Source organism: Panthera tigris, chromosome C1 (genome assembly GCF_018350195.1).
Source record: "Panthera tigris isolate Pti1 chromosome C1, P.tigris_Pti1_mat1.1, whole genome shotgun sequence".
NCBI classification, from domain to species: Eukaryota; Metazoa; Chordata; class Mammalia; order Carnivora; family Felidae; genus Panthera; species Panthera tigris.
This window is the reverse complement of record NC_056667.1, coordinates 62,305,648-62,321,578: the sequence shown is the minus strand read 5'-3', so window position 1 is coordinate 62,321,578 and position 15,931 is coordinate 62,305,648. Positions and strand designations below refer to the sequence as shown.

General features: G+C 35.4%; 1 protein-coding gene across 11 annotated transcripts in view; it reads left to right on the top strand.

Annotated features, from left to right (window-relative positions):
* SLC44A5 (solute carrier family 44 member 5) overlaps positions 1-15,931 on the top strand; it is a 368,679-nt gene that overhangs the window by 338,474 nt on the left and 14,274 nt on the right. For all 11 annotated transcript variants that reach the window (XM_042997591.1, XM_042997590.1, XM_042997595.1 and 8 more), the window contains 6 exons: positions 5,421-5,552; positions 9,034-9,133; positions 11,611-11,703; positions 12,182-12,269; positions 12,748-13,010; positions 13,677-13,771. In XM_042997591.1, coding sequence (XP_042853525.1) covers positions 5,421-5,552; positions 9,034-9,133; positions 11,611-11,703; positions 12,182-12,269; positions 12,748-13,010; positions 13,677-13,771 — 771 coding nt within the window. The remainder of the gene's footprint in view (positions 1-5,420; positions 5,553-9,033; positions 9,134-11,610; positions 11,704-12,181; positions 12,270-12,747; positions 13,011-13,676; positions 13,772-15,931) is intronic.

Here is a 15,931-nt window from a genome sequence, read left to right as displayed (position 1 = left end):
AGATCATGACTAGAGCCAAAATCAAGAGTCAGATACTTCACTGAGCCACCCAGGTGCCCCTCCTTACAATTTTCTTCATAATATTACTTTCCCTAGCTTACTTTATTATAAGAATATAGTACCTAGTATATATAGCATACTAAATACTAAATGTTAATATTTAGTATTAACTGCTAATGGTATTAGTAAGGCTTCTGGTCAACTCTGGGATTTTAGTAGTTGAGTTTTGGGGGAGCCATGGCTTTTTGACTGCATCAGGGGTAGGCACCCCTAACCTTCATGTTGCTTAAGGATCTACTGTAGTCTTCTATGATCCTTTGTATTTCTTTGATATCAGTGATAACCTCTCCTCTTTCATTTCTGATTTTATTTATTTGAGTCCTCTCTTTTTTTGTTGGTGAGTCTAGCTAATACTTGTCCAGTTTGCTTATCTTTTCAAAGATCCAGCTCTCAGTTTCATTGATCTTCTATCTTTTTAGTTTCTATCACATTTATTTCTGCTCTAATCTTTTTTTTTCCCTTCTAACTTTGGGCTTCCTTTATTCTTTTTCTAGTTCCTTGAGTTCTAAAGTTAGGTTGTTTGAGACTTTTCTTGCTTCTTGAGATAAGCTGTGTCCTTATGAACTTCCCTCTTAGAACTGCTTTTGCTGTATCCCACAAATTTTGGTATGTTATTTCTCCATTTTCATTTGTCTCAAGTACTTTTTATTCACCTTTTGATTTCTTCTTGGACCTATTGGTTGTTCAGTAGCATGTTGTTTAATCTCCACATATTTGTGAATTTTCCAGTTTTCCTCATGTAATTAATTTCTAGTTTCATACCACTGTGGCCAGAGAAGATGATCGATATAATTTCAGTTCTTTTAAATTTATTAAGATTTGTTTTGTGGTCTAACATATGATCTATCCTTGAAAATGTTCCATGTGCACTTGAGAAGAATGTGTATTGTGTTGTTTTGGATGGAATAGTCTGTTTATATCTGTTAAGTCCACCTGATCTAACATGTTGTTTAAAGCTGATGTTTCCTTACTGATTTTCTGTCTGGGAAATCTATCCATTTACAATCGCATTTAAAATTGCATCAGAAAAATAAAATACCTAGGAATAAATTTAACCAAGGAGGTTAAAGACCTATGTATTGAAAACTACAAGACATTAATAAATAGATTAGAGAAGATACAAATAAATGGAAAGATATTCTGTGCTCATGGATTAGGAGAATAAATATTGTTGAGATCTGCATAATACCCAAAGTAATCTACAGATTTGTTGCAATTCCTATCAAAATTCCAATTACACTTTTAAAAGAAGTAGAACAAATAATCCTAAAATTTGTATGGAACCACAAAAAAATCCCCACAAAACCCAAAAAGTCAAAGCAGTCTTGAGAAAAGAGAACCAAACTGGAGGCATAATGTACCCTGGTTTCAAGCTATATTACAGAGCTATAGTAATTTTAAAAGTATGGTATTGGCATAAAAACAGACACATAGATCAGTGGAACAGAATAGAGAGCCCCAAAATAAGCCCACTCGTATATGGTCAGTTAATTTATGACAAAGGAGCCAAGATATACGATGGGAAAGGACAGTCTCTTCAACAAATTGTGTTGGAAAAACTGGACTACTTTCTTACACCTATATACAAAAATTTACTCAAAATGAATCTAAAGACTTGAATATAAGACCTGAAACCATAAAATTCCAGAAGAAAACAAAGGCAGTAAGCTCATTGACACAGGTCTTAGCAATGATTTTTGTTAACAGGATGTAAAAATCAAAAGCAATAAAAGCAAAAATAAATAAGTGAACCTACATAATCTAAAAAGATTCTACACAGCAAAGTAATCCCTCAACAAAATGAAAAAGCAACCTATTGAATGGGAGAAAATATTTGCAAATCAGATATCTGATAAGGGGGCTAATATAAAGGACTCACAAAACTCAGTAGCCAAAAAACCAAAAACAAAACAAACAAAACAAAATAAACAACAACAACAACAACAAAATTGTTTAAAAATGGCTGGAAGAGCTGACTAGACATTTTCCCAAAGAAGGTATACAGATGGCCAGCAGCTACATGGGAAGGTACTCAACATCGTTAATCATCAGGGAAATGCACATCAAAACCACAATAAGATAATACTTCACACATATTAGCAAAAAGAGAAGAAATAAGTGTTGGAAAGATGTAGAGCTAAAGGAACCCTTCTGCACAAGTTGGGAGGAAATGTAAATTGGTTCAGCCACCATGGAAAACAGTATGGAGATGCTTAAAAAAAATTAAAAATAGAACTACCATATGATTCAGCAATTCCGCATGTGGGTATTTACCTGAAGAAGATGAAAGCACCAACTCAAAAAGACATATGCATCTCCATGTTCATTGCAGCATTATTTACAATAGCTAAGATAGGAAACAACCTAAGTGTCCAACAATGGATGAATGGATAAAGAAATTGTTAAAAAAAATGGATAAAAAAGAATGAAATATTGCCATTGCAACAACATAGATGAATCTGGAGGCTATTAAGTAAGTCTGAGAAAGACCAATACCACATGATTTTATGTATATATGGAATCTAAAAAACCAAACAAGCACAGAAACATACCCATAAATAGAACAAATTGGTAGTTGCCAGAAGTGAGGGAAGTGGGAAGATGGATGAAATCAGGGAAAGAAATTAAGAGGTACAAACTTCAAGTTATAAAGTAAGCCATGGGGATGCAAAGTACAGCACTGGGAATACAGTCAATAAAATTGTAATAACTATACGATGACAGATGGTAACTATACTTGCCATAGTAAACATTTTGTCATGTATAGAATTATTGAATCCCTACACCTGAAACTAATGTTATGTTGTAGGTCAACTACATTTTAATTAAAACTTAAAAATATAAAATTAAAAAAAACAAGCTTGTACATACAGAGAACAGATGATATTTGCCAGAGGTGGAAGGTGGGGATGGTGGAGGGTGGAAAAAATTGGTGAAAGGAATATAAATTTATTTTAAATCATTAACCAAAAGAGACCTGCAGTTGCCATAATAGATTTTAGAATAAAAAGCATTATTATAGCTAGAAAGGATTGAATTTGCTTAAAAGATATACCAATTCTAAACATATATGCATCTAATGAAATAGATTCAAGATTCATAAACCATAAGGATAAATAAATCATAAAAAACTTGTATAAGTTATGAATCTCCCTTGGGAGATCTCTTCTTATTTTTTTATTAAGTTTATTTCTTTGGGAGAAACAGGACAGTGAAAGTAGGGGAGGGGCAGAGAGAGATGGAGAGAGAGAATCCCAAGAAGGCTCTGCACTGCCAGCATAGAACCCGATGTGGGGCTTGAACTCACGAAACTGAGATCATGACCTGAGCTGAAACTGAAAGCCGGACGCTTAACCGACTGAGCCATTCAGGTGCCCCAACTCTTGAGCGATTTCAACACATCTTTTTCTTACAACAAAAGAATAATCACAAAATTCAGAATAATTGTTCTTTGGCAGGGAGAGGCAGGGAGAGGATGAGATCTCAGAAGACAAAAATTTATTTTGCTTAATTAGAGCAAAATTAAGATTATAAAATCTTAAACTAGGTGATGCATCTATATGTGTTCATTTGACTACATAATTTTGTATGTATCAGATATTCCAAAAACATTTTTAAAGGAATTTTTTTTAATGTTTATTTTTGAGAGACAGAGAAAGACAGCACGAGCGGGAGAGGGCAGAGAGAGAGAGGGAGACCCAGAATATGAAACAGGCTCCAGGCTCTGAGCTGTCAGCACAGAGCCTGATACGGGGCTCAAACTCACCAGCGGTGAGATCATGACCTGAGCTGAAGTCGGACACTCAACCAACTGAGCCACCCAGGCGCCCCTCATTTTTAAAGGAATTTTTAAATTTTTTTTTTAATGTTTATTTATTTTTGAGATAGAGACACAGCATGAACGGGGGAGGGTCAGAGAGAGAGGGAGACACAGAATCTGAAACAGGCTCCAGGCTCTGAGCAGTCAGCACAGAGCCCGACGCGGGGCTTGAACTCACGGACCGCGAGATCATGACCTGAGCCGAAGTCGGACGCTCAACCGACTGAGCCACCCAGGCGCCCAAGGAATTTTTAAAAATACACTGGGAAAGCAGGACCAGAAAGAGATTTGTCTTATATCTCTTTGAGAAACAAATGTCCATTCTAGTCTAGTCTTGCCTCTCTCCATGGACCTCACCCTCTTTCTTACCTGATATCTAGAAAACAACCTGTTAGTTTACAGTTGGGGTTTAAAAGGAAGTTTTCCTCATGGGTGCCTGGGTGGCTCAGTCAGGGAAGCAACTGACTTGATTTCGCCTCGGGTCATGATCTCATGGTTTGTGGGATTGAGCACCACATCGAGCTCTGCACTGATAGTGCAAAGCCTACTTGGCATTCTCTCTCTCCCTTACTCTCTGTCCCTCCCCTGCTTGCGTGTACTCTCTCTCTCTCTAAATAAATAAATAAACTTTATTTTTTTTAAAGCAGTTTTTCCTATTATTGCCTGGACATTTCCAATGGACCTAATCCATACTCATTGGTCATAAAAATAAACTCATTAACTCTATTTTTTTATTCCCAATTTATCTAGACTATGTAAAAAGTCATTATACAGTCTGCAATACAGTGTCTTGGGGAAATCTAGTCAGTCCATATTTGCTTTGCCTGGATACAATCTTTGATAAGACTATGCGTTAGATAATTCTATCAAGACATGACTTCACCTAAAATTTTTAATTCAAAAGCACTCCTTTTTCAACTTAAATCTTTTTTAAAAATTTGCTTTTTAAATAGATTGTATTATTTATGTGCTTCAAACTTCAAAAGGTATAAAGTTTATACAGTGAAATTTGCCTTCTCGTTTTACTCCTTGGTCAGTAAGTTTCCTTCTCTGGAAGTAAAAAATGTATTTCTGTGTATCCTTCCAGAGATACTTTATGTGTACACAAGAAAGTATATATAAAGATTGTTCTACTTCTTATATGAATTACAGCACACTTTTTATGTCATTTTGTGCCTTGTTGTTTTCACTTAACAAAATATCTCAGTGATCATTGAATATCAGTACACTTTCTCTTCTTTATATAAAAAGATAGTATTCTACTATACAAATATACCATAATTTACTTAGCCAGTCCCTGTCGATGGACACTGAGGTTGTTTCTAGTCAAAAGGACATATAAAGCCAGATGTTGCCACAGTGAGCCAGGCAAATACTGGTAACATTTATTTGAATACAACAGCACATTTAGAATATTAGGTTCACATAAAATGTTTACTCCGTAAATATGAATCTTGCCTTTGTAGATATGTGTGATGTGTATAGTTTATATTTCAGAAAATAACATTTTATATTAGTCTGTTTTTCTTTTCTTTTCAAGGAATAGGCCACTGTTACCAGGAATACTGCAATCTTCAGGGACAGCCAAATTCTCATCTAACTGTATATGACATCGGGATTCAGACTGATATAAGCATGTACTTTCAACTGAAACAAACATGGTTCACATTTAGTGAGTGGATTTTAAAAACTGGTTTTGTTAAAGTTTTAATAATGAAAGGAAATCTTTTTTTTTTTTTTTTTTTTTTTTTTTGCCTAAAGGAAATCTTGGGTTGGTGTAACCTGTTAAATATACTTATCACTAATGTCATAAAAGTAAATGTGTCTATGATTTTACTAGCTACAGTAAATGGAAAAGTCATTGAGGGAAATTTATTATATAATCTAAGGAAATATTACCTTACAATGATCTCATGCTATTTGCCTTCAACTTAAAATGTTTTGGATGTGGATGTTTATAGCCATTAACTTGATATCCAAGAAAGGTGTTTTGAAAGGAAAAAAAGTTGGATTTTTCAAATTTGTTTTAAAAACAGAAAAAAAACATTTTTTTTCATAGCAAGACTTTTAAACTATTATAGGAATTGTAATAATAACTAACAAAATGAATTTACATTTTTGAAGTGTTCAGATTATTGAATTAGTTAAGGGTAAATTAAAAAAATTTTTACAGCAAGATGACTTCAGAGATCACTTTTATATTCCTAGAATGGTTTTTATCATATTCTTTCCACTTCACGGAGATTAATATTCTTTACTCAAGATTTAAAAATAATCTCTATTTACATGTTGCTTTAAAAGAAACTCTTCATATTATTTAAGTTAGAGCACCAGGGAAAGCATATTCCAAGAGGCCTGGTAAGAAACCCAGAGAGAGCCTCAGAGGGGAGTAATATCTTGATGGGGGCATCATAGGTCCAGGGGCCCCATCCCCATAATGTGAAAACTTGCTTTTATCACTTCACCCGGAAGTCATCAGGTTTTCAAGGACAGGCCCATCTCATGTCACCAGCCTTCCATTTTAGTTGTTTACACTAATAGGATACTCTTCCTGACCAGAATGCAGACATATTCCATCTAGGACACTGCTTTCCTGGGATGAAGGCATGTGAGCAACAAAATTAATAATGAGAAGCTTTTTTTTTTTTTTTTTTTTAGCAGGGTTGTATAATCTTGAGAGACTTTTTCTATAGGCTCATGCCAAGCTTGATGACCTAGCCCTTTTTTCTGCCACATTTGACTTTTCTTTTTCTCGGGCAATGCTAGGTCAAAATGTCACATCCTTGTTCTTTGGTTCCCATGTGCAGCTCTTATGCAGATTAGTTCCCTTCATAGAACACTTTTTCCCCCCAAATATGTTGCAGAAGAATTATTTCATTTGTAGTCATTTCTTTCTAACTAAAAATCAGAGGCATCTTAGGATTTGTATCCTCAACAGTTTTCCTGAATTTGAATGATTCCATATGTTGTCAGAAATCTACTGTGATTACCTACCATGTCTAAAGATGATGAATCTCATCCATTATGTTTTGAAACCTCTAATTTTATTATCAGATGGATCTTAGCTACAGGTTCTGTGGTCTTCCCACAGCTGTCTCCTCAGTGCCTTCCACACAAAAATCATTGACATGATCAGAATCTGCCACTGAAGAAGTTAAAGGATCTCCTTTGAGGAAAATACAGAGCTTGCTTTTATTTTCAAGTCTAGCAATACCAGTCTTTCCTCAAATGAGCTTCTACTTTCACAACCCATTTATCAGACAATAATTGATTACTTGCTCTGTTTGGACAAAATTCTAGGTACCAAAGAGAAAGGCGTAATGTGAAATTACACTCATTGATGGAAACACTAAAAATAAGCAGTTATACATACAAAAATTATCATTTTTATGAGTTTGGGGTAGTGTTAGGAGATGGTTCTATTCTCATTTCTGCTATTAGTTATCCCAGTCTCCTCCTCTGAGAAGTTAGAATAACACCAACTTCTCTACAGGGTCTCAAAAACCAGATTTCCATTCTTTGCTCTTATTCAAACACAGGAAAAGAATATAATATTTAAATTCAAAAGACAATAAAATCCTTGTAATCATTTTTAGATATGTAGTTTTGTAAAGGGAGAAGTTTAATATGCAACGTTGTTTATCAACGCAATTTCAGAATATAGAGTGATTCTGGCATATCTTATATTAGGTTTGTTCTAAGATAATGATTTTAGCTTAATATGGCTATACCCCATAATTGTGGACTCAATTTAAGAGAATCAAATATGCATGAAAACATAAATACATAATTTCACTAAAAGAAGACATAGTGGCGAGATGATACGTTACTAAGATCCTCTCACATCTCTGGGTTAGCTGATTTCTACTTGGAGATGTTAAGTGATATGTGCTGTAACATCAGAATCTTGGTGGTATAACAATAGAATGAAATGAGTGCCCTGTCACTTGAAGTGTTCAAGCATGAGCAGAATTACTGTCTAGCAAGGATATAATGGAACAGATTCTTTCACAGATGGGAATTATAGCTTTCCCTTAAGTTTCTTCTATAGTTTCAGATTGTTATTAGCGGTGCTGTATTTCCTTAATTTTAAGATCCATAATGTTTCACTTTTTAACATCTCTGAAGTCAGGATGCATCTTATGGTCAATGAAAAGATGTTTAATGAAGGATTTTCTTATTTTTCCTAAAAAAGTTATTACTAAGTTAAATATGCATCTTAGAATTGAGGAAATATAATAATTAGGACCATCTGGATTCAAGTAAAAAGAAATTAATTTAAGGTAGCCAAAAAGAAAATTGGAACAAGCTAGGGGCAAGGCATTGGGACTTATTATAAGAATATAGAAGTGTCTCATCAAACTCAAAACAACAGAAAAGCAGCTGGACTTTCAAGTGTATTTGGATCCGGGAAACAGAAAGCCAAAAGAACCCAAGATTTCCTCTCTGCTCTGTTTCCTTAATATACATATACTTCATTCTTTCTTTGCAAATTCACTCACTTCACGTAAAGGTGGTTTTGACACAGTTCATTGAGTTTGTATAACTCAGAGGTCAAGAGCTTTATAACCTTTAATTCAAAACTGAAGTAGATTCCCTTAGTTCTAATTCTGAGACTTTGATCAGACAACTGGAGTTGGGTTTATACCCTGATTCTATCAATGGTAGCCATGATGAATGGAGTCACAAAATAAAAATGTGGCAGGCAAGAGCCTGCCCTGTCAGTCAGCAAGGTCAATTAATGAAGAGGCATTGTGAGCAGGGTCGACAGCTCAAAAAGTTTTTTCTGTAATTCTCTTAATCAATGAAGTGTAAGTGAACACATCTAAAATAACACTGCCTAGAGCAGCCCTTCCTTCTGTCTCATTTTTACAAATGGTGTGAAATGTTTCTATAGATAAAATGGAAGCCTGATCCACTGAGTTGTTCAAACTCTAGCTAAAGGTTTTAATCTAGACTTCTCAGCATTTCCTGGAGGTTTTGCAAGTGAATTTCTAAGATTGGCATTTGGGGAGAGGTAGCACTGCTTAAATTATGGAGAGTCAGAATTGGCAGAAATAATCACGAAATTCAGTCCTAACTTTTGCGGAGAAAGTTTGTTTTTTTGGATTGATTTGTATCACACACTAATTTTTTTTTTTTCCTGTTTAAAGTGGTAATACTCTGCCTTCTTGAAGTGTTTATCATCCTCATGCTGATCTTCCTCAGGGAACGAATCCGCATCTCCATTGCCCTGCTGAAGGAAGGGAGCAAGTAAGACCCTGATGGAGAAACTCATATGTGTATCAGTCAGTCAAATCAGTCACTGTCTATTGTGTAGATGCCCCAGATGATTTTCCCTTTAAGAAGACTTGTTAAAGAAATCTGCTTTCCATCAGGAATTAAGTTCAGACGTTGCCAATAATTAGAAAGGTCATGCTAACAAATCCTTCAGTATCTCCAAACCTCAATTATCATAGGGTGAAATAGGGCTCAAACCTATTAGTCTATGTATTAGCACTTTTTAAACACCAAATGTATATTAGGATAATAACGTGTGAGAGTGATAAGGTGCTATATAAAAGTAACTCGTATTGTATATTGTATTACTCCCATATTGAATCATATGTTAATATTGATGGTTAAGATCATTTGCAAAACTTTAAATCACCATAATTCTATAGTCAATTATATGCTATTACCATTTCTATATGAGTGACAAAATTTGCTAATAGAATAATTGATTCTAGGAGCACCAGACTATACATTTTATATATATAGCTCTTAATTCAGGAATTTTTTATTAAGAAATGCTCTAGGGGTGCCTGGGTGGCTCAGTCAGTTAAGCATCCAACTTCCAACTTTGGCTCAGGTCATGATCTCATGGTTCGGTTTGTAAGTTCAACTCTGCAGCGGGCTCTGTGCTGATAGCTCGGAGCCTGGAGCCTGCTTCAGATTCTGTGTCTCCTGATCTCTCCACCCCTCCCTCATTCATGCTCTGTCTCTGAAAAATAAACAAACATTGAAAAAAAAATTTTAATGCTATAAAATAGGGGCTCCTGGGGCTCAGTCAATTAAGCATCTAACTTTTGCTTTAGGCTCAGGTCATGATCTCACAGTTTGTGAGATTGAGCCCAGAAGTTGGTGAGTTCAAGCCCATCAGACTCCGTACTAACAGTGCAGAGACTGCTTGGGATTTTCTCTCTCTCCTTCTGTCTGCCTCTCTCTCTCTCAAAATAAATAAACTTAAAAAAATGCTATAAAATAAACACTAAAATTCATGCAGGGAGGTAATGACACCTACAGTTTCTAAACTATTCCAAAAAGTCACTTGAGGATAACACTTTAAACTTTTGAATACTGCATGGAAGAAACAAGAAAAGCATTACTATAAAGCCAACAGACCATCTTTCTATTTAGAACAATGGAAACTAAGTTCTAATGACCAGAGAGCAAATATTTTAAATCATCTGTAAGGATTATTTTAACAAAATTGTCATCTATAATTATAATAGTGCCACCTGAATCCAATGGTTTAAATAGTTAACAAGAAGTTTGTTAAACCCTCCTTCCCATAATAACTGAAGCCCAATCATTAGCCACTGAAAACTACTGATATTCTGGGTTTATTTATTAAGTAATATGATACTGTAATTCACTGTAACTTGCCCCACTATTACACCTCTGTGTGTGTGTGGGGGGGGGGGGGTAGAGGGCAATACAACTATGACAGGTTGATTTTTTTTTTCCAAGGGGAAGTTAGAGCTGGAATAAATTGCTGTGAGAATACAGGGTAAACATGAGATTCTCAATGATTCACCTAACAGCAGTATCTGCAGAAAGGTGACAAAACATAGCTCAAATAGGTGAACGAGGTAACAAATGCAAAAGGAATCTAAGATATGCCAATGCATTAGGAGTGGAAATGGTTCCATCATAATTCTCAGTGGCTAAATCAAACAGTATTGGGTTTTCAGTGTCATATGCTGAAAAGATCATTCAAAAGTAGGAACAGGGCTACTAGGATGGTGAACATTGCAGACACTATGACTTATGAGAAAATATCAAGGGAATGATTATACTGGAACATAAAAGAATAGTAACTTGAAGGGCTGCTATATGAAAAAGGTGAACATTTCTTTTCCAAAAGGTAGTGGATGAGTAACAGTCCAGGATATGAGGAAGAACTTTCTAAATTTCATATGACAGAGAATAAGCTCTGTCATACAAAAGTAAGTCTTTACCACTCAATGTGGTTACTAGAAACAAACATATTTAGAAAATAGTATAGAAGGGATTCCTGAATTAGGGAGGGATTCTCACATTTGATCAGATGATGTTCAAGGTTCTCTCCAATTTTGAAAGTCTAAGAATATAAACAAAAGGAAGTACTATGATTATGATGTATCAAATCTTTGAGTCATAAGGAAATAGCCAAAGACGAAAAAGTTTGGGGTATCAAATCTTTGAGTCACACAGAAACTTGGGGAACTTTGGGGAACTTTTGGCAGGAATGAAATATGAGCATTAAAAGAAGGCCTCTAATTTACTAAAAACAAATAAATAAAACTTAAGTAAAATGTAAAGCCAACCAAGAATATGCCAGAATGATTAGCAAAAAAGGGTCAATAGTTATTACCACAGTTCTTGAATCACTTCAGTATAAAGCTTATTTCTAGTGTAAACAGAGAAAACTTTGAGAATTTATATCTTGTGGATCATTTTGAATTTCAACTATTGTTTTATTTCAGAGCCATTGGATATATCCCTACTACATTAGTTTATCCACTTTTAACTTTCATTTTCCTCTCCATCTGTATTTCCTACTGGGCGGTGATAGCAGTGTATCCTTTGGTAATTGACATCTTTAAACCTCAGGTCCACTCTGTTATTCAAGAACCAAGAGTTTGTGTCCAGTGTTTTCCATCCTGGGAAGACTAGAAACACACTAAAGGTTTTTTATTTTTGTTTTTCCTTTTTTTTTTTTTTTTTTTTTTTGCTAAGCTCTAAAAAAAAGTTTTTCTACTGATTGAATTTCCCCTCAGATAGGTCATATGGTAGATTTTGTTTTGTCTTCACATATGGTACTTCTTCTTGGCAATAACTGAAGAAAATTCCTTTGTATTTTAATGTTAAGGGATCACTCAGTACAGCTAACCCATCTTCTATCATTCTGGGTCTGAAAAATGTATGAATTATTAAAAGATTAGAAGTTTTTTTGAAGTTAATCTCTCAGTGGACTTTTGAGTGATCTGCATTATTTTCTTGTCTATCTACTTTCAATCTACCAGCAAATAGTTTATCCTTAATAGACTAACCCAGTTACTTGGCTACATCAGGGGTACCTGTATACAAAGTCATAACCCCAGAAGGGCAATGTAAACATGAAAATACAACCTGTGACCCAGAGGTAAGTAAAAGAAACTAACTCTTTAACTTACTTCAATACAGAAGTCTACTACATTTCACCTAGCAATTGTAAAAATCATTCTGAAATAGTGGCATTAATGGGAATCACTGTTAAGAAGGGAAGGGTGGATCAGATGTTAGGAGAGCACTGAAAATGGCAGGCAGAATAGAGAGAAAGCACTATTCTTTCCTGAGCTCATCTGTTCTGTTACATACCCAACAAGCAGGTATGGTCAACAACACTAATAAATGTGAAATTTTAGCGGGGGCAGAGTGGTGAACATATCATGGAAAATCAAACACTTCCAGAGCTCATTAAAGAATAATATAAAGTGATGGGAGAGAAAATAGGAATAACAGCAGAAGCTAATGGGGGAATAGTAGGACATGCAATTGGGGGCTACATAAGTGGAGAAAGGAAAGGTGTTATCTTAGAATGGCATTTAATATGATATCTGTATTTTTTTTTCTGAGTGCAGATTTTTAATACAACTGAAATTGCCAAAGCTTGCCCTGGGGCTCAGTGTAACTTTGCTTTCTATGGTGGAAAGAGCCTGTACCATCAGTACATCCCTACCTTCCAGATATTCAATCTATTTGTCTTTCTCTGGCTTATAAACTTCGTCATTGCACTGGGTCAGTGTGCCCTTGCTGGTGCCTTTGCTTCTTATTACTGGGCCTTGAAAAAACCTGATGATATCCCACCATATCCACTTTTTACTGCATTTGGACGAGCTATACGGTAAGTTTCACATTGAGCCCTACATCTATCTTCTCAGTTGTGTTTAGTGTGCTTGTAATTCAGTCTTATGCTTATGTAATTCAAGTGGAAAGGTAAAAATGAGGTCAAAGACATGATTTAAAATTCATGGATGTCCACTAGCTATGTCTGATTTTACAGCCACAGTTTTATAATCCCAAACCAGGCCAAAATCCTTGTAAAAGCCGTAAGTTTCTGGTGGAGCACCTGGCTGGTTCAGTTGGTGGAGCATGTGACTCTTGATCTTGGGGTTGTGAGTTCGAGCCCCATGCTGGGTGTAGAGATTACCTAAAATCTTAAAAAAAAAAAAAAAAAAAAAAAGCCATAGGTTTCTGGAGAAAAGTGGTAGGGGAGGGCACCAAATTAAAAATTAAGAGTTAACTTAGCTGTGTCTCTCCATTGCTTCACCCAAACATTCTATTTGACTGTAATGTGCTATTGGTATCATTTTTGTAGATGAAGGGCAAAATAGACGTTTATCATTTAAAATCCTCTGTGAAGACTTTTATCAGTCTGAATAAGAAAGTGTAAGCAGCTCTTCCCTAGCAATCTGCCTGCAGATCCTTTTTACCTATTACAATTTTTTAGCATACTTTTAGTTAATAGTAAAGATATTTTAACTTTCATTACCATTTTATCTCTACCCAGATATCACACAGGATCCCTAGCATTTGGATCTTTAATTCTTGCATCAATTCAAATATTTAGAATAGTCTTAGAATACTTAGACCGCCATCTTAAAGGTAAGACTTCAGAATTATGTTTTCTCAGATTTCCTGACTTTTGTGAAGAGAATAGATTGGGGCAGAGAGTTGGGGAGAACATGATGACTACAAGTTGGACTAGGATAATAAGGATGGAGGTGGTCAGGCCAGGGATATGTTTGGAAGGAAAAGCCAGTGGGACTTGCTGAGAGGATATGGGGCAGGAGGGGATAGGAAGAGGAGCAGTGGTGAAGAAAAGAGAGAAAATGTGTGTGTGATGTTATTTTCTAAGATGTAGAAACCAGGAGAAGCACATTTCAAAGAAAAGATGAAAAACTGTGTTTTGGCCTGGTGGAGATGTGAAGCAAACCTGGGGCTCAGGACGAGTCAGGATTAAAATATAAATGTAGATGTCATCAGCATAAACCTTTACACATAACACATATAGTTTACAAACAAACTCTACTTTGAATGCACTTTAAAATATTTTATTGGCAAAACAATCTTCAAACAGAACAAAGTTGAATACTCCCAGATACCTCATTTCAAAATTTAATATAGAGCTACAGTAATCAGGGTGCCTGGGTGGCTCAGTTGGTTAAGCGTCCGACTTCGGCTCAGGTCATGATCTTGTGGTTCACAAGTTCCAGCCCCGCATCGGGCTCTGTGCTGACAGCTTAGAGCCTGGAGCCTGCTTCAGATTCTGTGTCTCTTTGTCTCTCTGCCCCTTCCCTGCTTTCTGTCTCTCACAAAAATAAACATTAATTAAAAAAAAAAAAGCTACAGTAATCAAAACAGTAGGGGGGGGGGGGCACCTGGGTGGCTCAGTCGGTTGGGTGTCCAACTTCAGCTCAGGTCATGATCTCACAGCTCATGAGTTCAAGCTCTGCATCGGGCTCTGTGCTGACAGCTCAGAGCCTGGAGACTGCTTCGGATTCTGTGTCTCCCTCTCTCTCTCTCTACCCTCCAGAGCTCATGCTATCTCTCTGTCTCAAAAATAAATAAACATAAAAAAAAAGTGTGGTGCTGGCATAAGGACAGACACAGAGACCTGGAATAGAGAACCCTAAAATGAACCCTCACATATAAGGCCATTCAATGGGGAAAGGACCATTTTTTCAATTAACATTTCTAGAAAAACTGGATATCCACATGCAAAAGGACTAAGTTGGGCCCATATTCTACACCATATACAAAAATCAATTCAAAATGGATCAAAGGCTTAAACACAAAAACTAAAACAAAAGTAAAACTCTAGAAGAAAGCAGAGGAGGAAATCTTTGTGGACGCTGGATTTGATGAAGATTCCTTAGATGTAACACCAAAAGCACAGGCAACAAAAGAAAAAAAAAGATTAATTAGATTTCACACACACATACAAAAAGCTTGTGCATCAAAAGACATTACTAAGAGACATTACTAATGAAAAGACAACCATAGGAGAAAATATTTGCAAATCATCTACCAGATAAGCAATATTCAGAATATATAAAGAGCTTCTACAACTCAACAATAACAATCCAATTCAACATGAGCAAAGGATTCTTAAAATTATGTAAATTTTTTCAGCTTTATTGAGGTATAATTTGCAAAATTGTAATATATTTATATTACACAACATCATGTGATTTGATATATACATACGTTGTGAAAGGAATCCCACATTCAAGGTAACAAACATGTCCATTACCTCATATATTTATCTTTTCTTTTTCTCCTTCCTTCCTTCCATTTCTTTTCTTTTCTTTTCTTTTCTTTCTTTCTCTCTCATTATTTTTGATGAGAATGCTTAAATTCTACCTTTCAGCAAATTTAAATTGTACAATGTAGTATTATCAACTATATTCACCATGTTGTGCATTGGATGCTAAGACCTTTTTCATTACCTTTTTCACCCTTTCAACTTACAACTTCAAATTTGTACTTTTTACCAGTTCTCCATATTTTCCCCATTCCCCAGCCTGTGGTGACCCCCATTCTAAGATGAGTTCAACATTTTAAAAAATTCTACATATAAGTGATATCATGTGTATTTGTCTTCTTCTATTTGACTTATTTCCCTTAGTATCATGCCCATCAAGTTCATCTGTGTTGCTGCAAAAGCAGGATTTCCTTTTTAAAAGGTGAATAATGTTCCTTGTGTGTTTATACCACATTTTCTTCATCCACTGATCCATTAAATGACATGTTTCCATACAT